Source organism: Betta splendens, chromosome 9 (genome assembly GCF_900634795.4).
Source record: "Betta splendens chromosome 9, fBetSpl5.4, whole genome shotgun sequence".
Classification (NCBI taxonomy): Eukaryota; Metazoa; Chordata; class Actinopteri; order Anabantiformes; family Osphronemidae; genus Betta; species Betta splendens.
The window spans coordinates 29,741,352-29,765,437 of NC_040889.2; the positions used below are offsets into that span (position 1 = coordinate 29,741,352).

A 24,086-nucleotide genomic window follows, 5' to 3' on the forward strand; every position below is an offset into this window, starting at 1 on the left:
GGCTCCGCTTTGGGCCCAGCTGCCAGACCCGGCTGCTGCTCTGCTCTAAAGTCCAGTGACATCATCTGTCCATGGTGTCATGAGGTCAAGCCACTGTAGAACCTTGATTTCATTCTTCACCTGCATTGTTTGTATGCGTATCTTCATCATCAAACTTTTTATAATAAATTAGCTTTGCTTTATTATCACAGTGTAATGTTACAGTCACAAAGTTTAACATCTATACAACACACACTCTTACATTGCATCATTATAATCTGTATTTACTGAGTATTTACACCAGGCTCCTTCCTTCACGCAGAGCTTCGTGCCTCCTCAGGCGGCTTCGTCCAGAAGTCTCTGCAGGTTCTTCTGCACCTGCAACAGCACAAAAGGCCCAAACAAAGCACTTTAGCCTGTGGGTCAGCGGCCTCCTGAGCTTCACCCTTAACTTGGTCCATGCACACGTGATGTTCTGCTCACTGTTCCTGAAGCTGTGAGTCGCTGATTGGACTTTGGTTGTACAGTATACAATCATTTAGTTACAAACTGACCTTCTCCAGCTTTATCAGGTTGATGCTCAGCAGTTCAGAGAACAGCTCTGTGTTCATGTCTGCGCTCCTGTGCAGAACGCCGCCCCTAAGAACCACACAACAAGTGAAGAACGCAGACAAAAAGAACGATGGAGAGACGTTCAGGCGGAAGCACAACTCACTGCTGCTGGGTGAAGTCAGGGACGGAGCCGAGCATCGACAGCCTCTGCTCTAGAGACATGACCTTAATGGCCAGGTAACAGGAAGACAAGACCAGGACGCACACGCTGGGAAACACAGCAGCATAAAAGAGTAAACACTTCAAGAACAGCACGAAGAACAATGATGCTGCAGAATCAAAAAACTCAAACTCATAAAAGAACTGAACAAACAAACGTAAACTCACAGTATCAGGTAAACAAACAACAGAGTCTTAATAGACAGAGGTTTCATGGTTCTGCAGTCAATCACCACATCTGAGCCTAAAAGCATGAAATAAAAACAAGAAATGAACGTGGCGACGCAGGTTGTAGCGGTCTGTGTAGACGGACAGAGGCCACAGGACTCTTACCAGGATCGTTCTTGTGCTGCTTGTTGTCCGAGCTCTGCTGGTTCTGATGCGGGTTCTTTGCTTTGTGCTGATGGCCAGTGTGTGCAGAAGGTGCTGCACTGTCTCCATGCTTCAACACATCCAGGAAGGGTGGAACAGGGAACTCTGCACACATGGAGAGATGAGAGAAAGTTACTGGTTCTGGAGAGAGATTAAATGTCCCTTTGGTTCAGACAAATTAAAACTTTGTATTGGTCTTTGTTTTGCTGTGGTTGTGTCATTATATACAAAATCACACTCAGAAGCTGAGAAACATCTTTGGAAATAAAGTTGCGCCACTGTTACACCATTTTACCCGTAGGGGGCGCCAACGCAGCCAACTTTACTGCATCTGAACCAAGAAGGAGAGGAGAAAAACGGCGCCAAATTCTATCTTCAAGGGAACATGGCGGCTGTGATCCTACGCTACAGTTAAAGGTTCCATCCCAGCACAAACGAGCAGAGAATAAAAGGAAATAAATTGTGATAAAGTACATATTGATTGTTGGTGAGTTTTCTGGACGTTTTCTGGAGCAAACACACAGGACTAAAATCTGTGATGTTCCAACAACGGGTCAAAATGACGAATGGTAGGAAATAGTTTGTTGTTTATGATTCATTTTTAATGATTTAGGCCAATATATCTGGTTCTTGCATCATTCAAGTTTAGTTTAAAGGTTTCCATTCAGTAGAACTGAAATATCCTGTTTGGCAGTGTTTTCAGTGTTTTGTGCTGGGGCAATGTTGACTGTGTTTTTGTTTCTTGGCGTGTGTTTTTCATTTATTAGGACATTAGTCATGATGTCTTTTGTGTGTGGTGTGTGACGGCTGTGCTGTGGACTGGTGGTGACACCTGTTATCTTGTGGTAGTCTGGGGTTTGGGAGTCAGAGCTGCTGCTCTCCTCCATCTCCTGCCTCCTCTGTCTCACTGCTCCATCCAGATCAGTGAAGTCCACTGGGAAGCTCTGAATCAGACACAGATCATTGGTCAGCAGCCATTCTTTCATTGGCACTAGAGAAGACTGTTGGCGCTGTGGTTACAACCACTAACATTCCTAAAAGATAAAACGTGTTTAGTTTAGTTAAATATCTTGATTCAAAGTCTTTGGTTCTGCTGTGTACAGTGAAGCTGTGGTCAGTTATACCCACAGGACCCATTCAGTCATGTCATAGATCAAATCAGGCTCACTGACCAGGTGTGAACCTATTCACACCAGCTGTCATGTTATTGACCAGATGGTCTCGGTTCAGCAGAGTGTGGAGCAGTTAGTGCTCGACGCTGTGCTGGTGTTTAGGCGTGAACGGTAGGTGTTTGACCTACCAGAGGAAAATGAGGTGAAAGATGTGACCTCTGACCTCTGAAGCTGCTCTCAGCTGAGGAAGGGACGGGGCTGCTGCATGGACTCTTCTCCTGCATATGGATTATAGTAACATGACTATAAAATTTGTAGAACATTGGCGATCAAAGAAAAATTACAACTCTGATGTGCTTGAGCCTTTTTTAAATAAAGTTGACTGGGGAAAACTGTAATAATAATTTCATAGCTAATACTGTATGGTAAAAGAACTACAGTAAATGTCAAAATACTGCAGGACTTTGTAGGCAGGAGGTTTGTCATACCTCCAGATGAAGACACACTGACATCAGGAACTTGTAGGTGTTATCTCTGGACAGGAAGGACACAAACACATACTGCAAGAAAAACATTTCAAGTCTTGGTCGTTGAACAGACGTATTATTGTCTTTTGGGTCCAGATCCTCTTGAATAAGTGTTGGTTCTCACCCTGTCGTTTGCGGTAGCGATCACCAGAGCGTTTGGCACCAGGATGGCAGTCTTGGTCTTCTTGATGTGCGTGACAGACACCACAGGAATAGCGATCTGGGACGAACAAATACCAGGATGAAGTTTACTGTGTGTTAGTACAGTATCAGTCATCCTTTGGGGAGTAGTGGTTGCACTGTTACATGGCCAAAAAAGATGGGAACAGCTGTAAATAACACTGAGCAATGTCTTGTTTTTCTTCACAGAGTCACGTTGTAGATCCAGAGTGTCTACACTGCAGCTCTGCAGAGTGCTCACAGCATAATATTTCAGTCCCAGTTTATAGTGTTCACTATTGTGAAATCATTAACACATTTTCAAGTGTGACTCTTGATCTACTCGTCTTGCATTGGCACGAACAGTACCTGACTTACATAGCGGTGACTTGGAATTAGTGTTACAACTCAACTGTCTGTCCTCAGACTGATGTGGCTTCAGGAACAGCATGCTTTCTAAATGATTTTTATGCTTTAACCCAATCACTATCTCTCATGAACCTCCCAGTGAGTCAGGTTAGCACACAGCAGGCCTCAGGCTGGAATACAGCAGAGATGTTTCCACACACACCACCAACACTATAAGACTACAGCTCCACGCAGAGACTCAATGAGAAATAAACCAAGGGGAATAAAAACACTAAATTAAAACCAGTGTTCTCATCATTTACTCTAATTATTTCAGTCCAGACTAAACTAACTTCAATCCTGAAGGTCAAATCAAACTGCCATGTTTTTGTTGGACCTCACTAAATTCCTAGGTGCTATCACATCTTCCTTGAACTGTTTTGTCTACAAAGTACAGTTACTCTTTTGCCCAGTCAAATGTTTTTGTATCAATTTCTACTACTTCAAAAACCCTCGAAGATCTCTGTGAAGCTTCTCATGGTGGATGTCAATGATTAAAATCAGCGTCTGTCAACAAATCAAACCGGGTGTTGGCACCGCCCTGTAGCTACCACAGCCCAGCTTTCTTACCTTTGTGTCTTTGCCAAACACTTTGGAGTGGAAGCAGATCCAGTGGTCGGAGACGAACATCCGTCCCTGGTAGAGGATGTCTTTCTGCAGGGCACAGGTGTAACCTGACAAACAGAAAGATCTAGGCTAGCTCATCCAGTAGTGGAGTTCCACCATATGTTTGATCCAAAATCTGACTCTGAAGTCGAATGGAAGGCTGTTGAAGTGGTTACATTTCGTCTGGTGTAAGGTATGTCAGAATAGCAATTTTACATTTCATTCAATTTATTGATTTATATAATATGGCTATATATGGCAGGCTTTTTATTAAAATGTGACACGCCTATGGGCGTATGGTTACAATGAATACATGAAAATCATACTGCAGACAAGAATTCCATATAAGGATAAAACACTTGCACAAGCATAGGCGTAAAGCATCAAGAACTGTTCAACCCTAAGACTGCTAACTTTTCTCTGGCCTTTCCAGCTTACTCAAAATAAGTCAGCAGGCCCAAACCACTTTCTGTCTCTACGTCTGTGTGCAGGGTGCAGCTTCAGCAAAGTATAGGATTAAAACATTTAACACATATACTTCATAATGACAATAAGTAAGAAACAATAAATCAGCCTTGTGAGTGTAGTAATAATAAGTAAGTAAGTAATAAGTAATAAATCAGTAAATCAACAGTAATGGTTTCCAATAGCCTACGCAGACGGAATTAATACAACAGAATATTCATAACATGACAACAGCTTGTTAGGGAGCATAGCTTGAAACTAATATTATCTAATCTTTACACATTGTTTTTTTCTTTCTCGTGCTGCTGCTGTGTCAAAATAATTTCTCCATAATGGGGTCTTCAGCTGCAGCTTATATTTTGCCGTATTTCTTTGTAATGAAGTGCCATGTAGGAACAGTGAATGCCTACAGAGGCATGGTGTGACAGCAACTATTGCTTTCAAGATATTGCATGTGTTTAATACTTTTATTAATGTGACATCTTACCTCAAGACGCCTGAACCAGTTGCCAAACCTACTGTCATGTATGGTTGTTGATCAAGGACTGGAGCCAGTATGTTTGAATGTGTATTCATTACAGAACACATTTAATATACAGTATATCATACAATTACACATGCATGGAATAAATCAGTATCTCAGAAATTCATAAACAATATTTTAGAATTTTTAGAACATTTTACTATTTACAGATTAATCATAACATACCTGGGAACTCAGGTTTACAAACATAGTTTTGGTTCTAAAAACATATTGACCTTATGGGATGCCAAATGTAAAAGGAGCACCTATAACTAGTTTTCTCACATTTAACTAAATGACACAACATGTTTTCTCACATTTAAGAATAAGAATAATAAGAATAAGAAAACCTTTAATAGTCCCGCAGTGGGGAAATTACGTCTCACAACAGCAGTACAGATGAGCGAGAATACAGGTACAGAACAGTATGTGTTGGCACAGTACAAAGCAGTACAGTACAGTTAGAGTGAGTATGAGGTCATTGCAGGGTTTTTGCACGGTAATGGGTATAAGATTTGTACCCGTAACAATATACATGATTGTTCACAGATTTACACAAATATTGTGCAGAGCAGGTTGCTATATAAACCACTGATGCAGTGGGTGAGTGACTGTAGTGGGACGTGGTCAACAGTTCTGATTGTACAGTCTGACAGCAGCAGGTAGGAAGGATCTACGATATCTCTCCTTCACACAGCAAGGGTGGATCAGTCTGCTACTGAAGCTGCTCTCCAGAGCAGACAGTGAGTCCTCCAGTGGGTGAGAGTCCTGGTCCATGATGGATGTCAGTTTAGCCAGGACCCTTCTCTCACCCACCTCCTGCACCGTGTCCAGAGTGCAGCCCAGGACAGAGCTGGACTTCTTAATGATCCTGTCCAATCTCTTCCTGTCCCTCGCTGTGATGCTGCTGCCCCAGCAGACCACACCGTACAGGATGGCTGATGCCACCACAGAGTCATAGAAGGTCTTCAGGAGTGGCCCCTCACTCCAAAAGACCGCAGTCTGCTCAGCAGGTAGAGTCTGCTCTGACCCTTCCTGTACAGTGCATCCGTGTTATGAGTCCAGTCCAGTTTATTGTTCAGATGCACTCCCAGGTACTTGTAAGAGTCCACTCTCTCAATGTCCCTTCCCTGGATGTGCATCGGTGGTATGACAGCAGGCTGCTGTCTGCGGAAATCCACCACCATCTCCTTCGTTTTCCCTGCATTGATCAGGAGGTGGTTCCGCTGGCACCAGTCCACAAAGTTCTGAGTGAGTCCTCTGTACTCTGCGTCGTCATCATCGGTGATCAGTCCGCAATCGCAGAGTCATCAAAGAACTTCTGCAGAACACAGCTGTCCGTGTTGTGTCTGAAGTCTGACGTGTAGAGGGTGAAGAGGAAGGGGGCCAGTACAGTCCCCTGTGGGGCCCCCACACTGCAGGTCAGAGTGTCAGACACACAGTCCCTGGCTCTCACAAACTGAGGCCTGTTTGTGAGATAGTCCATAATCCACTCCGTCAGATGAAGGTCCACACCAGCCTCCTCCAGTTTGTGTTTCAGAAGCATCGGCTGGATGGTGTTGAAGGCACTGGAGAAGTCGAAGAACATGATCCTCACAGTGCTGCCGGGCTTCTCTAGGTGGGAAAGAACTCGATGTAGGAGGAAGATGACGGCGTCGTCTACTCCTATGCCGTGTCGGTAGGCGAACTGCAGCGGGTCCAGGTAGGTTCCCACCGCAGAGCGGAGGTGACCCAGGACCACTCTCTCCAGTGTCTTCATCAGGTGTGATGTCAGAGCCACTGGTCTGAAGCTGCTGGGGTCTTTGGCGTGCGGTGTCTTGGGCACTGGTACCACACAGGAGGTCTTCCAGAGCTGTGGTACCACCCTCAGCTTGAGGCTCAGGTTGAAGACATGCTCCATAACTCCACACAGTTCGCCTGCGCAGGACTTTAGGAGTCTGGAGCTGATGCCGTCTGGTCCAGCTGCTTTCCTGGCCTTGATCTTCCTGAGCTCACTTCTTACCTGGGTGCTGGAGAAGGATAGGGGTTGAGGGAGTGTCTCAGTGTGGTGTGAAGTGAGGGGTTGAGGGAGTGTCTCAGTGTGGTGTGAAGTGAGGGGGTGTTGTTGGGATGAGTCACCAGTCGTCAGGGTTGAGGGTAGAGGGCTTTGTGTAAAGGTGTGAAGGGCTGTGGGTGACAAAAGGTTTGGAGGCAGCTGCTGGGAGGTGTGAGTGGGTGCTTGGTCAAACCTATTAAAGTGTGAGTTCAGCTCGTTGACCCAGCTCGGGTCCCCCTCAGCCTGTGGGTGTGGAGCTTTGAAGCCTGAGATGGTTTTCAGGCTCCTCCACACCTCGCTGACATTGTTCTGCTGCAGCTGCTCCTCCATCTTCCTCCTGTAGCTGGACTTCCCCTCACGGATTTTCCTCCTCAGCTCCTCCCTGTCCCCTGATTTAAATGTTCTCTTCTTCTCCTTTAGCAGAGCTTTAATATCAGAGGTGACCCACGGCTTGTTGTTGGTGAAACACCGAACCCGCCTGGTGGGAACAGTGTTTTCCCAGCAGAAGTTGATGTAATCCGTTACACAGTCTGTTATTGCGTTAATGTCCTCCCCATGTGGCTCGCAGAGCTCCGTCCACACAGTGGTGTTTAAAACAGTCCCTGAGAGCCTCCTCGCTCTCAGCTGTCCACCTCTTCACTGTGCGGGGCACCACCGGCTGCCTGTGCACAACAGGTTTATACACAGGCAGGAGATGCAGGATGTTGTGGTCAGCTCTGCCCAGCGGTGGGAGGGAGGATGCAGCGTAGGCCTCTTTGGTGTTGGCGTAGAATAAGTCCAGGGTTTTGTTGACTCTGGTGGGGCAGGTCACATACTGGGTGTATGTAGGCAGAGCAGCTGAAGGAGGTGCATGGTTAAAGTCCCCAGAGATCAGGAAGAGGGCCTGTGGGTGCTGTGTTTGCAGCCTGCTGGTGACTGAGAGCAGGGTCTCAGAAGCTGTGTCAGCGTTAGCGCAGGGTGGGACGTACACAGCAATTATTATAAAGTGTGTGAACTCCCTTGGCAGGTAGAATGGCCTCATGCCCACCGCTAACAGCTCAATGTCTCTGTTACACAGCTTCATTTTGACAGTGCAATGTCGTGGCATACACCACCTGATGTTCACAAACACAGCCAGACCCCCTCCCTTCCTCTTACCGCTGTTCTCCGTTCTGTCCGCACGTAGCAGATGAAAATTGTCCAGTGCGACAGTCGAGTCCGGGATGAGTGACGTCAGCCAGGTCTCCGTGAACAGCAGGACGCTGCTCGTTCTGTACTCCGGCTGGTGCCGTGTGAGCGCCGCGAGCTCGTCGATCTTGTTGGGGAGAGATCTCACGTTCCCCATGATGACGGAGGGGACAGCGGGCCTGAAGCGTCTCGTTTTCTCCCGTCGTAGTTTTCCAGCGCGGCGCCCACGTCGGGACTTCACCAGCACCTCAGCGGTGATCTCGTGTCTGTCTCTGGGCAGAACTACGGCGCTGCGCAGCGCGATCAGCTGCTCCGCGGTGTAAACAATGCGCGCTCTGACCCCGACGCACATCGTAGCTTTAAAAACAGCGTTTGTACTGCGCCAAACTTAGAAAAACTATATAAAAGCTGTGTACAGGTTGTGTACACTAATGCTACTAACAAAACACTAGAAAGGTAAACTTAAATAAGTGAAGAAAGTAAAAAATAGAAGTAAGAGGACAGGAGCTGTTGTGACCAGCAGCTCGACCGGCGCCGGAGAAACAAAGAAGAAAAAAAAAAAAAAGTTTAGTTAAATGTGCAAAAGTCTAAATGTAAATGTTAAATATAAATGTAAATGTTAAATATAAATGTTAAATGTAAATCTAAATGTTAAATGTTAAATATAAATGTTAAATGTAAATGTTAAATGTTAAATGTTAAATGTTAAATGTTAAATGTTAAATGTAATTGTAAATGTAAATGTAAATGTAAATGTAAATGTTAAATGTAAATGTTAAATGATCGAACTGAATATTTAAGTAGACTCCACCCCCTATTATCCTAGATCAGTGACGCGGACTCAAACACGTCAAACAGTACGCATAGCTCCGCCCACATCTGACTCTGGATCGGTGCACGAAAATACTGGAGAGAAGCCTGAAGTCGAAGCCATCATGGCCGCCAGCTCCGACTCCCTCCCGTTGGGGGAGATTGAACGGGCTGTAACGGCAGGTGTGCGGGCTGAGGCTCCGCTTCAAACTGCCGTTCTGTCGTAAACACCATTAATGAGGAGTTAAGTAGGTTTAAAAAGAATATTTCTGTGGCGCCAGTGGAGAATTAGTTGGCTAACTAACATTCAACATTTACATTTAACATTTACATTTAACATTTACATTTAACATTTAACATTTAACATTTAACATTTACATTTAACATTTACATTTACATTTAGACTTTTGCACATTTAACTAAATGTGAGAAAACATGTTGTGTCATTTAGTTAAATGTGAGAAAACTAGTTATAGGTGCTCCTATTACATTTGGCTCCCCATATGACCTAATATATTTTAATTGCTTTTAGTAAGGTGTATGATATATCAAGTGCTAATATATAACTAATAGAAATGTAGTTACTGTTTTTTTCTTCATAAATTTGACATTACTATGTCTGTGTGTATCTCAAGTTGTTGCAGGTATCTATCCTGGAGAAGTCTTGTCAGCTGGTGCTGGGGACTGAATAATATGGAGTCAAATTAGGGTCAGATTAGATTTGTGCGTGCATAAGACAATCTGTGCATGAGTAACCAGATTTGTACTTGTAGACTTGTGGGGCTATACCATGCTTACACTTATAATTTAGCAATGCCATGGTCTTATGATGCAGCTGAAGTTAAGATAGAGACAGCTAACAGGATGTCACCCAGGTAAAACAACTGACCAGAAGTTGGTCGCCAGTTAACATGGTAACTCCTTCATATGGAACACCAGTTGACATTACTTACCTGTTAGCGTACGCTCTCAGCAACAGAATAATCTGTGGATGGTTTATGTTACATAACCCTAACAGGTACTGTAGGTAGATAACATTAGGCGCTTTATCCACAGATTACTCTGTGGATAAATCAGAGCGTGGAGGCAAATTAAGGTCACGTTATTTTACTTATAAATATAGCCACGATTTGTGCCTAATTTTAACGCCTCAAATTATAAGTTTAAGCATTGTATAGCCCCACTAAGTCTACAAGTACAAATATGGTTCCGCACCCACAGATTTGATTACGCATGCAAATTCTGGTGATGCACGCATCTGGTTATGCTCAGATCAATTTACCCACAAATCTAATCCGACCCTAATTTGACTCCATGGAATAAAAGTTAATATATTATAAAACATTTGTCTTTTTTCCCTCATAAAAATAGTTCAGTGAAACAGCAATATTCAAAGCCAACTTTATTGTCAACCAATGCACCAGCACTATAATGCTGGATAAGTTACCTTCACAGTCCAATGTGCAGGTGGAGTAGCCTGATGGATTAATGAAAGAAAGTAGGGTAAACAGACCACGGGATGAATGCATAAGATTCATAGTTATGTTGAAAGCATAGTTTCTGGAGTGGAACAGGTACAGTCATGGGCAGTTGGCTGGAGAGGTGTGTGGATCTTTGTTGTCTTTATCACTTTTTGGAAGACGTCGGAAGCAGTGCAGCAGCTGTACAGATGGAGGATGCAGCTGTTTTCCTTGACACCACTCTAGAAGGCATAAAGCATAGAATAGCAGATTAATCAAATGTCCAGTATTTCCTATGTAAATGTAAATGTAAACAATATATAGAGGTAGTTAGTTCAGTTGTAATGGTGTTTGGAGCATACACGTTTTTAACTTAGCTTTTATAGTGCTGGTTTGTTAAATCCTGGCATTAATGATCTTCTTTCTGTCAGGCTGCTCAAATTGTGCTCAGAGGGCCGGTGGGACAGGGATATTCACAAGGCCCTCTATATAACGACCTGGGTGCAGCAGGACTTTATTGAAGATGGTCTCCATCAGCTTTTCCACATAATCTGCACCATAACACAAGAATTACGAATTACAAATTACCCATCAACAGACTAAAATATCAAAATAAGTTGAACAACTACATACAGAGTAAATATATAGACAATAATATAGATCAGATTATGAATACTACAACTACTGAAATTTGAAATGCTAAATCTCTGTCAAATAAAACTGCCTATTGGCTAACAAACGATCATACTGCTGTTAAATGTACATACCTTTGCTCCTGAGGTGTGCAGCAACTCTTCTACAAGGCAGATGTGTGTCCACAGCCTGCAGTGGCGTCAGTTTGAGAAACAACCTCCTTGCGTTTCAGTAGCTGGGATGCGTCAGCCTGTTTAAAAAAACAGTCACGTTTACAGTTAGCTGACTAGATAAGCAAGACATACGAGAAGACAGCAACAACACACATGTTAGACTTAGATAGAACTTGCCATAACCCAAAAGGTCTACTTGGGCTACGACGTACACACGACAGGCTCGGTAGTAATTAGAAACACAGCTGACTCTCACAACTTACTATCGCTAGCCGCTAATGCTAGCTGCTAACGCTAGCCACTAACGCTAGCCTCTAACGCTGCACTACCATCGCGCTAGCGGCTAACGTGGTGCTAGCGGCCAAAATGTGAGCTGAGTGAATAACCTCAGTACTATATATCACACAATTCGAACTGGACGAATGCTGGAGAGGCTTGGACTCATCCAAGCTGCACCTTGCAACACTGTTTGGAGTACATACATCGAATAAGTATCGAGCATGTACTTACGTTTGGAGAAGCAGCAAGTGGATCAAACGCAGCATTAAATATACTCTGGTTTTCCAAGCAGACGGAGGTGAAATGGTGTCCACACAGAAACAAGCATTTAGGCAGTGGCGCCGGCACCGGTCCATTTACAATAAAATGAATCCATAAAGTTCTTCTTTCTCGCTCCGCTGGTAAAATAAAAGGCTGTGATGCTGGTTGGAACGACCAACTACGGAGCACTTTCTGAACCCTAATGGCCTCATGTCAGTTCGTGTCTCAGTGAGTGACTGAAACGCAATGTTGCAGGTACATTTCGGTGTCCAGGTTCTGGGCGGGCTGGACCTGGTTCTGTGAGTGGTCTAAAACTGGAGACGTAGACTATTAGGTAAATTTGAAACTGATAGTTTTTAGACCGGATTGGATAAAGTAGCAAAATGTGAAATACTGTAAGTAGGCAGTGTACTTTTAGCCTTGTAGGAGAGTTGTTGCTCACCTCAGGAGCAAAGGTGTGTACATGAACCAGGGAGTCACATAAATGTGCTAAAAATAAATAAATTGCTCAGTTCCATCCATCCATCCATCCATCCATTTTCATCTGCTTATCCGGGGCCGGGTCGCGGGGGCAGCAGTCTGAGCAGAGAGTTCCAGACTTCCCTCTCCCCGGACACTTCCTCCAGCTCTTCCGGTGGGACCCCAAGACGTTCCCAGGCCAGCCGAGAGACGTAGTCTCTCCAGCGAGTCCTAGGTCTTCCTCGGGGCCTCCTACCGGTGGGACATGCCCGGAACACCTCCCCAGGGAGGCGTCCAGGAGGCATCCGAACTAGATGCCCGAGCCACCTCAGCTGGTTCCTCTCGATGTGGAGGAGCAGCGACTCTACTACGAGCTCCTCCCGGGTGACAGAGCTCCTCACCTTATCTCTAAGGGAGCGCCCAGCCACCCTGCGGAGGAAGCTCATTTCAGCTGCTTGTATCCGTGACCTTGGCCTTTTGGTCATGACCCAAAGCTCATGACCATAGGTGAGGGTAGGAACGTAGATTGACCGGTAAATTGAGAGCTTTGCCTTTCGGCTCAGCTCCCTCTTCACCACGACGGACCGATACACCGACCGCATTACTGCAGTAGCCGCACCAATCCGTCTATCAAACTCACGCTCCTTCCTTCCCTCACTCATAAACAAGACCCCAAGATACTTAAACTCCTCCACTTGAGGCAGGAACTCTCCTCCAACCTGGAGAGAGCAAACCACCTTTTTCCGGTCGAGAACCATGGCCTCAGACTTGGAGGAGCTGATTCTCATCCCAGCCGCTTCACACTCAGCTGCAAACCGCCCCAGCGCACGCTGGAGGTCCTGGCCCGATGAAGCCAACAGGACAACATCATCTGCAAAAAGCAGAGATGCTATCCTGTGGTCCCCAAACCAGACCCCCTCCGGCCCCTGGCTGCGCCTAGAAATTCTGTCCATAAAAATAATGAAGAGAACCGGTGACAAAGGGCAGCCCTGCCGAAGTCCAACATGCACCGGGAACAGGTCTGACTTATTGCTGGCAATGCGAACCAAGCTCCTGCTCCGGTTGTACAGAGACCGAACAGCCCTTAGCAAAGAGCCCTGGACTCCATACTCCCGGAGCACCCCCCACAGGATGTCACGAGGGACGCGGTCGAATGCCTTCTCCAGATCCACAAAGCACATGTAGACTGGTTGGGCAAACTCCCACAAACCCTCAAGCACCCTGCTGAGGGTATAAAGCTGGTCCAGCGTTCCACGACCAGGCCGAAAACCACATTGTTCCTCCTGTATCCGAGGTTCGACTATCGGACAAATTCTCCTCTCCAGTACCCTGGCATAGACTTTCCCAGGGAGGCTGAGAAGTGTGATCCCTCTATAGTTGGAACAGACTCTCCTGTCCCCCTTTTTGTAAAGAGGGACAACCACCCCGGTTGTCCAGTCCAGAGGAACTGTCCCCCTCCTCCACGCGATGTTGCAGAGGCATGTCACCCAAGACAGCCCCACAACATCCAGAGACTTGAGGTACTCAGGACGGATCTCATCCACCCCCGCTGCTCTGCCACCGAGGAGCTTACTAACTACCTCGTTGACCTCAGCCTGGGTGATGGGCGAGTCCGCCTCTGAGTCCCCTGCCTCTGCTTCCTCAGCAGAAGGCATGTCGGAGGGGTTGAGGAGATCCTCAAAGTACTCCTTCCACCGTCCGATAACATCCCCAGTTGAGGTCAACAGCTCCCCACCTCCACTGAAAACAGAGTTGGTAAAGAACTGCTTCCCCCTCCTGAGGCGCCGGACGGTTTGCCAGAATCTCTTTGAGGCCGAGCGATAGTCCTCCTCCATGGCCTCCCCGAACTCCTCCCAAGCCCGAGTTTTTGCCTCCGCAACGGCACGGGCTGCAGCACGCTTGGCCTGCCGGTACCCATCAGCTGCCTCAGGAGTCCCACAGGTCAACCATACCTGGTAGGACTCCTTCTTCAGCTTGATGGCGTCCCTTACCTCCGGCGTCCACCACCGGGTTCGGGGATTACCACCACGACAGGCACCGGAGACCCTGCGTCCACAGCTCCGAGCGGCCGCGTTGACAATGGAGACGGAGAACATGGTCCACTCGGACTCTATGTCTCCCACCTCCCTCGGAATCTGGTCGAAGCTCTCCCGGAGGTGTGAGTTAAAGGTCCGTCTGACAGAGGGTTCAGCCAGGCGTTCCCAACAGACCCTCACAATACGTTTGGGCCTGCCAAGTCGTTCCAGCCTCCTTCTCTGCCAGCGGATCCTACTCACCACCAGGTGGTGATCAGTTGACAGCTCAGCCCCTCTCTTCACCCGAGTGTCCAAAACATATGGCCGAAGGTCAGGTGATACGACTACAAAGTCTATCATCGACCTCCGGCCTAGGGTGTCCTGGTGCCATGTGCACTGATGGACACCCTTATGTTCGAACATGGTGTTTGTTATGGCCAAACTGTGCCTAGCACAGAAGTCCAATAACATAACACCATTCGGGTTCAGATCAGGGAGGCCATTCCTCCCAATCACGCCTCTCCAGGTATCACTGTCGTTACCTACGTGGGCATTGAAATCTCCCAGAAGAACGATGGGGTCCCCAGTTGGAGCGCTTTCCAACACTCCCTCCAGGGACCCCAAGAAGGCCGGGTACTCCACACTGCCATTCGGCCCGTAAGCACAAATGACGGTGAGTGACCTATCCCCCATCCGAAGGCGCAGGGAAGCGACCCTCTCGTCCACCGGGGAAAACTCCAACACATGGTGACTAAGCTGGGGAGCTATGAGCAAGCCCACACCAGCCCGCCGCCTCTCACCGCAGGCAACTCCAGAGTAGAAAAGGGTCCAGCCCCTCTCAAGGAGTTGGGTTCCAGAGCCCAGGCTGTGTGTGGAGGTGAGCCCGACTATTTCTAGCCGGTACCGCTCGACCTCCTGCACAAGCTCAGGCTCCTTTCCCCCCAGTGACGTGACATTCCATGTCCCAATAACCAGATTGGTTATCCAGGGATTGGGGCGCCCAGGCTCCCGTCTTCGACTGCCGCCCAATCCACTCTGCACCGGCCCCCTACGGTTCCTCCCGCGGATGGTGGGTCCACTTGAGGACCGCCCCACGTCGCTCTTTCGGGCTGTGCCCGGCCGGGCCCGGCCACCAGGCGCTCGCATGCGAGCCCCAACCCCGGGCCTGGCTCCAGGGTGGGGCCCCGGCTGCGCCATACCGGGCGACGTCTCTGGCCTTGGTGGCTTGTCTTTCATAGGGGGGTTGTGAACCGCTCTTAGTCTGGCCCGTCGCCCAGGACCTGTTTGCCTTGGGAGACCCTACCAGGGGCATTTAGCCCCCGACAACATAGCTCCCGGGGTCATTCGGGCACACAAACTCCTCCACCACGGTAAGGCGGCGGTTCAGGGAGGAGTTGCTCAGTTCCTTTACTGTCTTTGTGATTTCATTTTAATTTGACTGATTCCTCTGGACACAATTAGTGGAATTTAAATAAATGACAATGTAGATTTTAATCTTTTTATCTAGTTCATAGCAAAAGTGTCTCAGATATCAGACCAACTATTATCTAATCCCTCATTCAGTATTTAAGGTGGAGTTGGTGGATAGTTGTATCACACTTACTCTGTCGGAGCTGTTCCTCTTTGCTGATCTCCTTAAATATTTTATGGTACTGACAGTTGCCCTTGGAAAGCTGAAACACAACACATGCACACAGTTCCTGTCACTAGGAGTTACTCACACAGGTAACAGGTCTGAGTGACACTCTAATGGTGAATATTAGAACCTATCTAAGATATAGGCAGATGGTCGCATCTTTGTCAACTATTAATGATACAGCAGTGGGAGCTTCATTCATTATTTAAATGTTTTGTGTCCTGTGATCTATTTATTTAGCTTTTCTGTAGAACATTATGGACACAGATTTTAGGTTGTGAAACACTGAGCTCAGGAATTCAGCTGCTTCTTTAGGAATCTGAGCTTGCTCGTGTCGACAGTGTCAGTGATCATCAAAGAGATGCTTATCAGGAATTCTATTTGCTTTTACTCAGCTGGGAAGAGTGTCTGCTTCCAATGCTGTAATGTTTATAGCAGTAATAAATATCAGAGGTGACCTCGTGAACCTCACCTGACTGTAGTGAGACTTCTTCCTGTCTATTTTGGAGTCTGAATCTGTCTTGACATGTGTCAGCATCGAGTGATCGAAGGTCTTTGACCTGCAGGGAAGAAGCAATCAATTCAACTTATGTGAGTAGGTCAGATCATGTTTTACATGATAGACGTCTGGTGTGAAGTGTGTGGTGGTGTTTACCGGACTAGGGCTGGTTTTCTCCTGCCCGGAAGTTCCTGTTGCTCGTGCTCGGCTCCGTGCACAAGCTCACTCACTGCCCTTGTGTTTCTGTGACAGTCCTCTGTAAAGTTGTCTGCATCCGAGCTACATACGAAACGAAGGAACAGCAGTTCCGTCATTTATTAGTTTGGACACTGGACGGGCAAGATATTGTGCAAAGGATGTAACGGTAGCAGGAGCAGTGGAGGCGCATGTGCTGTTGTTGATGGTTACATCTCTTTCTATTCTCTTACATTACTTCTTGGGACCTGGGTGGTTTATCCTTTTAAAGGCTTCATGTATTTCAGTATGAACAAAACACAAAATAGTAAAAGCCAATAAACATCAACATGGGTGTTTGTTTGTATGGAGTTAAATGCTTTTGTTCAATTTTTCCCTAGTCTGTGTACAGTCTTTGCTTTGTCAGACAGCTGTTACTGCTACAGACTGGGCTGAAACAGAAAGCAAACTCACTGGCAGTCCCTCTCCTCGTGCTTCGCAGCTCCCCTGTTACACTTCCTGGCTTCCTCCTGGGACGTCTGCTGGTTCCCGCACTGCTCTGTCATGGCGATCGGGGTTTTCTCCGGCCCAGCGCTGCTGTGAGAACCCACACTTGGTCTGACCCTGCTGCGTGGACTCGCGTTCACGCGTTCACCTGCCTGTGGGAGTGTCCGCGGGGCCTCTCGGGCTCATGTGTCACAGCCAATCAGGCTGCAGGCCCAGGTTTGATCAGTGACTCTTTACCCAGCCTGTGTGGAGCAGGGTCTCACTTTTGCTCCGTTTGTTGATTTCCTAGTCTGAAAGCTAACAGACAACTAACAGACATTTAGTTTACACACAAGCTATAGCTTCTTGTTTGTTTTTCATGGCTGCTCAAACAGATCAAACCTGAACAGCACCACCACATGAGCAGAAGACTGGGTGACTTGTTCGGTCCGACTTTACTTTGGGGGCTACAGCGTAAGTGAACCAAGCCCAGTTTGGTGGCCCTGGCGCCTTTTGGGTCCTGTCCAGCACCACTAATTGGTAATTTCCTGTACACTTTAAAAGCTGGGGATGTTCACAGGCCTGCAAATGCCTCCTGGTGCACACTTCATTCTTAACTGTGGAGTAAACACAAAATAATAGTTTTCTCTGCAGGTATTTAGTTTGTGTAAACACAGAATGAGGATATGTGAACCAGCTCCTCCTGCGTGCGTGCGTGCTTGCGTGTGTGTTTTCTGAGCAGCCTGGTTTTGGCTGTGGGTTACTGGCCCCCAGTGACAGCAAACAAACATGTTGTAACATCTCCTGCTCTGTCACAGCTCTCACACGTTTCATAAATGCATATGCAAACACTGCATCTGAAAGACATAAATACTGTGATTTGCACTAGTACAGGCTCAATTTAAAGAAGTAGGATAACAGAATTCCATGTGTTATTTACTGAATTCTCTGCTAATATTGTGTATTTTTGTCCTTCTAAATGTAAAAAAGTCAGATAAACCATTCTTGTTGTGTTTTTCTATGCTTGCAGTCATCTGCATGTGGTTAGTGCTACATGAATGCTGCAATGCTCAATCGTTTAATTCTGGCCACTGTGGAGGAAATATGACATGCTTTTTGTTGGTTGACATTTAGTGACACAATAATCAGCATCTCCTGCACGTTGTGGTGTGTAAACAGAGACTAGATGCCCTTTGAAATGCAAATATTAACTGTATGAACTGCAGCTCAGGTTTTGGTGCTAAAGCATGAAGAGTCCACATGTGTCTCAGACTCGGCTGTATCACTTCTGATTGGGTTAAATTTGACTTCCAACGTTAAATTACAGGAATGGAGCCAGACTCAGGGTAGGCGGCCATCTGCCTCTGCTTGAGCCCTTGCTTCTGGAAGCAGAGAGCTTAATGCCCTGCTGGAGCGTTGAGCATGAGGGCCGTAGCTAAATGTAATCTCATACAGTTAAAGATGGAGCATTTAAAATGATATGTAATCCAAAGCATCTTAAAGCTCTGACGGGTGGATGCATAATAATACAGGACCATCTATTTCTGAATTAACCTAATTAATTACGTTTTCTTTCTGTCATCAATATTGAGCATTTTGCGCTGACCACAGATCTGCATTGGATTTACTAGATCACTAAAAATAACCTCCTGCCTGTATGAGACTGAGAAATAGCAAATGGTCGCATATTATCCACTTATCAGCCCAAGAATCCGAAAGTAGCAACTGAGGTGAATCAGTCCATTAAATTCTGTCCAGTCTAATCAGTCACACCGGAGCTGATGTTTAAACAGAACCCGTCCTGCAGCGCCCCCTGCGGTCGACCCGCAGCATGACGGAGGAGTCCGTTGTTTTTTTTCTCCAGAAATACTGTAAATATAGTGAAGGTGATAAATCAGTGAATATGCGCCTGCCCGTTTTGAAAGAGACAGAATAAAAACCCTCGTTCCCTGTTTAGACTAAAATAAATATTAAATAATATTATACAGACCCTAAACTACGTTTTGTAACAAAATATGCGTGTCAGTCTATATTCAAAAGGATCTACGTCATTAACTTTGTTGTTAATATAACACGCATTTTTTTAATTTAAAGTTGGACCTACGTGTCTGTGCGCGCGTGTGTGTGTGTGCGCGTCCGCTCAGAGCTGTCATTCAGCCTGCGCTCCAATTTGAGCAGCAGCAGGCCTGATCCAGCATAGGACGGACCTGGATGTGTTGGTCCACCTCCAGCTCGGTTCCGTGGCTCACTGCGGCGGGCTGACAATGACTTGAATGCTGATTATTGTGGAGATCGACAAAGGAGACAAGGATCGGAGGAGATGAACCGTTTCCTGAGAGCTGGGGAGAATGGAGCGCTGCTGACGGACTGCAGGGAGCTGTCACCGAACCCCACCGCCTCCTCCTCCTCCTCCTCCTCCTCTCCCTCTTCCTTCGCCGCCTCCTCCATCTCCGTCAATACCTCCTCCAGCGCCGACAGACACGGGGCCCTGCCCTCGCTCCACACCGGGGGACCTGGCGGCGGCGGGTCGGAGCCGACGACATCCTCGCTGAAGCGCAACCGAGGCGTCCGGGAGCCCGCCGTGGCGGTCCGCGGCGGCGGGGGGGAGGCGTGCCCGGGGGTCGGCAAGCAGCAGCGTCGGGAGGTTCAAGGACGCCGCGTCGGTGCAGGTGTGGAGATGCTGTCAGCGGTGAGCAGAGACGCGGACGGCGTCTCAGCGGTGAGCACGGCCTCCGCGTCTGCGACCTGCGCCAAAGGCAAAGAGGAGAGGAAGGGGAAGAACGCGATCCGGGCGTGGAAGAGAGAGAGGGAACGGGAGCGGGACGCCGCCGCACCTCCCGCTCCTCCGGTCCGGACGAGGAAGGAGAAGCCCGGCGATGGTCCGTCACCGCCTCCCTCCGTCTTCCTCCCCGAGCATCATCTGTGCCGTGACGGACACGGGCACGGGCACGGACACTGCGCCGCGCCGGACGCCGGGATCATGGGGGACAACAACAACAGCGCGGCCGGTAGAAACGCGTTGGATGCCGGAATTCAAAGCGGCGGCGCTGACGCTATTGTTGTGAGGCGGCTGCATGACGACACGCCGACCGCCAAGAAACACAGAGGAGCCGAGAAGGTGAGCAGCTCCTATTGTGTGGAGGCGTCGCTTTCTAGGCCACAGTCACAGGCAGAAGCAGGTGTGAAGCCACAAAGAGGCAGGGACGTGTAAATGGACGGAGCCTCGTGATATTCAGTCTTATTGTTGCTGCTCAGCAGGTGTCATTGTCTCGCTGCCTGCTGAGATTTCCATGCTGATGTACAGTAATGGGCTGTTTCTGCTTTTAACGTGTGATGGGGGCAGCAGCGTGTCCATCTGCATCCTTCTCCTCCTCCTTAAACCCAGGCCTCCTTGTTTTTGCTGGTCTGTTTACTGTCTGCTTGAAGCAGTAGCTCAACAAAGGCTGAAGCTCTAGTGTTAGTGTTGCTTTTTGATGCTTCTGCGTTTTGTGGTGTTGAAATGAAAAAATCAATGATTTTAAAGCATCAGCCAAAACCTTTGAATACAACCCGTATGTCACTGGAGACACATTAGACTGCTGAGGTTTGAGCCTATCTGACGACAGTTTCTTTTCAGGAAATATCAGGAATGTCAATTAGTTCTGGATTTAAGTAAGTCGTCTTAATGAAAGACAGAGATGGGGATAAGTGATGAGAGCTGTTTGATGGAGACATTGATGTGACGGCAGAGGACACGGGCTCAGCGAGTCTGAGAGATGAACACAGCTGGTGGACGCGTAGAAGGCGCTTTTGTGGTTTCGGGAGCATCGTCGTTGCTGCTGAAGGGAGGATCGCGGCTGCTTTGTTTATTTGTTGAGCTGGAGGAGCCCCGATCAGCAGTGAAGCCGTCACCCTGCGATCTGTGAAGAGTTTAAGTGTTGGGTGATGGTTGCAATGGAGCTTCAGAGGCTTTTTGAGAACCCGGATGATCATCATCATTAAAGCAACATGAATCGCAAATGATGGGTTCCATTTTTCTCATTCGTTTTAGCAGCCCGAAAAATGTCAACCTCAATACTTTTGTGATGTTAACTATTTGACCTGATTCCCCATTTTTTGATTTCATAAATCTGTTGTCAGACAGTTTGTGTTTGACCAGGGTGTAAATGAGACTGTGGACTTCAAGTCTAAACTGTTGGAACGCAGTCTTATTAGTATCTACTCCCGTTTATCCAGTCCGGATGGGGGAGTCCAGATGTTTACATGGGGAAGCTGTAGGTGATTGACAGTCACCTCACTGGCTCACACCTGAACAAGAGCTTTTTACACCTGATTGGACCCTTTGCTCCGCTGTCATCATGGTATTTGCATTTTTGCACAGAGAAATTTACATGACAGCTAGGACCTTTCCTAACTGCTTACACATCTCTCTGTCCCTGACGCCTTTGAGTTGTGGTCGTCTCTGGCTGCGTTTAATTATTCTTCAACTGTTTAACTGCAGTTTTTCATAATCATATTATATGATTATGATATATTATATATATATATAATTTAGATTAACTGAAATGAATCAGATCCAACTCAGGTCAAATGGTGAGAATGTTGGTTTTTACGATGCATTTCATAGATCTGAAGTATGGATATCGTGATTACCTTCTTCATTATTACACAGAACCATCTGTCATCAGCCATGATTCTTACACAGTTCTGTAGGAACAAGGTGGTAGTGGAGCCCAGAGTGTTGTAATGTGGGTAGTAAACAGCCTGTCAGCTGGACACTATGACACAATCCAGTGGCTGGAGGAATTAGGCTGCATTGAACACATGGCTTCAGAGCAGTTGGCAGTGAACCGTCAGACGTGGGCTCTCAGTACATTATGACTTTGTGTAGGCTTCACAAAAAAACCCAGCAGAAGGTGTAGCAGAAGCAGCGTCTCAGCTGCTGCGTGGAAACATGAAGGCGTTCAGGGACCGTGCAAAGTGTAGGTCTTTCATGTTTTGGCAGCGGCCATCGATATGATAAAATACTCTGTAATGTTAATGAAACTTTTATTGAACTAGAGATGACATCATAATTCATCGTGGGGTGATGTTTGTGTTTTGTATAGGTAATATTTTGGATTTTAACAACCTCTATGACCCTTGGTCTTTATCTATCATGTTGATGTTTGCTAATCTGGAAACCTGGCAAAAATAATAAATAAATACATAAAACTGCAACCTTTTGGTGACAGCTGAAATGATTGAGCTACGCCCAAAGAAATGTGATCCAGTCCTATAGACAGAAATGAAAGCGGTTGTGCTGCTGCTGGGGCTCAGACTATCATCTGCATGACAATGCGATGCACTTGAGTTTGCCTGTGAATGACAGCGGCGGCTCTGCTATCACTTTCTGACTGTCAGTCTGGATCCCCGCAGGCTGAATGAAGATGAAACGACAAAAACACTTTATCTTGAATAATGATCACCTCACACAGGTGTTAACACGCTTGTCAACCTGCGCCTGTTGTTCGTTGATTGTACGGGAGCATCACATCCTGTTTACTGTACCTGAGATGAGCTCAGTCATGTGAAAGCAGCTGCTCGCCAGTCGTCGCTCTAACGTGGTGGGTTTTAACAGGATTGCACAGTCTTGGTTTCCATGACGATGCTGACAGTGTTTGGTTTATTCCAGCTGATCCTAAATGGGAGGAAAGCAGAACTGGCTGGTTTGGCAAAATACATGCTCTAAACACTGACAGTGTAATTGTACAGTTTTTAGTACAACATCGCTCTTGAGCAGTATGTTAGAATGAATGAGGGCTGAATACAAAAGAGGCACCGAACAGAAGCTCCTAAACTATGATAATTTCTCCACACCTCACTATCAATGACGTGACCATTATTATTGACAGCACAGAGTTCACAGAGCTGTGAACATGCATTTCAAAAGCAGGTGACGCAGCAGGGGGTCTTATTTAAATGCTTATTAACCAGAACCACAAACTCTACTGAATTTATTGCTTTTGTGAGAAAAAGCTTCTCACGTGTTTCACAGATGGTGACGTCCATTAAAGCTGTGTAGCTCTCCCTCTCTCCTGTCTGATGCAGACAAAATGAGTTTTACTGCCAGTTAGGATATTTGGGTTTGTTGTCTCAGGTCTTGGCTGAATAACAGGTTGCCGTTTGCGTCTACAGTCAAGGTCTGTTTACTCTAGTCAGCATTATTGCAGAATTGGTTTGGAACATGTAGCTTTAATATCTAAACACCAAATCATAACATCAGCATATCGAGGTACTGAAATGTGTGATTCGTTTATGGCTGCATCAGTGAAAACAGACTCATGTCTACAGTGAAGTGGTTTCTTTAAAAGAACTCATCATTATTAATATGGCACCGTGTTTAAAGGAAAACTTCACAGATTTTCAATAAGGGTTGACCAAAACAATGTAGATAATATTTGAGAATAAAGAGACACTCAATTGCTCCATAATTTCTATGCAGAGAAAATATCATTTATTCCTCTGTTAAGACGCCTCGGCAGATGGTTTGCCATGGGCTCAAAAACTACAACTAGTGCTTCCTGGTTTTCTCCGCCAGCAATGGCCGGGCTGAGAGGGGGCGGAGCCAGGCTGAGAGGGGGCGGAGCCAGCTGGAGCTAAGATGCTCTGTCCGCCATCATTTTTCACATTTTACACCTACAGCACTAATATTCAATGGCCGGACCTGCTCAATTATTAAGAAGGCGGCGATTTCTATAGTGTTAGAACAGTCTGATATTCAGGGTTACTTGTATGATCCAGAGTGCAGCCCAGACGAGTTACAGTACTCAGAGTGGACGAAGCTGTCACAGCCGAAAGGCGAGGCAGCCGGCAGCAGGGAGATCCGACCTCGGGGCATCTTACAGGAGACGTGTGCAGGAGACAGCTGGTGGTCTCTACACACGCCGATGTGAACAACTGAATATCCATGTGCTGGATTTGTTCAGGCCCATACTTTATTCTTAAATACTACTAGACATTGTTTTGGCCAACCCTTATTGAAAATCTGTGAAGTTTTCCTTTAAAGGCTCTGACTTCGAGTTGTCAGACAACAACACATCTTCACCCAGGCCCATT

General features: G+C 46.8%; 2 protein-coding genes across 5 annotated transcripts in view; one reads left to right on the plus strand and one right to left on the minus strand.

Annotated features, from left to right (window-relative positions):
• Positions 1-155: 155 nt before the first annotated feature.
• On the minus strand, positions 156-19,254 carry LOC114861709 (GRAM domain-containing protein 2B). 4 transcript variants are annotated; one of them, XM_029161225.3, is made up of 15 exons: positions 19,114-19,254; positions 16,998-18,878; positions 16,506-16,628; positions 16,323-16,410; positions 15,818-15,887; positions 3,899-4,002; positions 2,886-2,981; positions 2,723-2,794; positions 2,423-2,512; positions 1,955-2,066; positions 1,084-1,227; positions 919-994; positions 695-799; positions 534-618; positions 156-357 (listed from the first exon to the last, which is right to left on the minus strand). In XM_029161225.3, exons 2-15 carry the CDS (start codon positions 17,087-17,089, stop codon positions 316-318), a joined length of 1,299 nt encoding a protein of 432 aa, XP_029017058.1. In that variant the 5' UTR covers positions 17,090-18,878; positions 19,114-19,254; the 3' UTR covers positions 156-315. The 4 variants fall into 4 exon arrangements, with proteins under 4 accessions (XP_029017058.1, XP_029017060.1, XP_029017062.1 ...); XM_029161227.3 differs by having other exon boundaries at positions 16,998-19,154; XM_029161229.3 differs by lacking the exons at positions 156-357; positions 919-994 and having other exon boundaries at positions 528-618; positions 16,998-19,154.
• A 75-nt stretch (positions 19,255-19,329) lies between these two features.
• Positions 19,330-24,086, plus strand: part of znf608 (zinc finger protein 608) — a 57,361-nt gene continuing 52,604 nt past the window's right edge. Inside the window, exon 1 of the mRNA XM_029161212.2 lies at positions 19,330-20,127. Coding sequence (XP_029017045.1) covers positions 19,330-20,127 — 798 coding nt within the window. The remainder of the gene's footprint in view (positions 20,128-24,086) is intronic.

Coding starts and splice junctions, on each gene's coding strand:
- LOC114861709 (XM_029161225.3), bottom strand. CDS start 17,089: ATGACAGAGCAGTGCGGGAACCAGCAGACGTCCCAGGAGGAAGCCAGG. Junction 16,629..16,997: donor CACGAGGAGAGGGACTGCCA/GTGAGTTTGCTT, acceptor TTTCGTATGTAG/CTCGGATGCAGACAACTTTA. Junction 619..694: donor CCTGACTTCACCCAGCAGCA/GTGAGTTGTGCT, acceptor TGTGGTTCTTAG/GGGCGGCGTTCTGCACAGGA.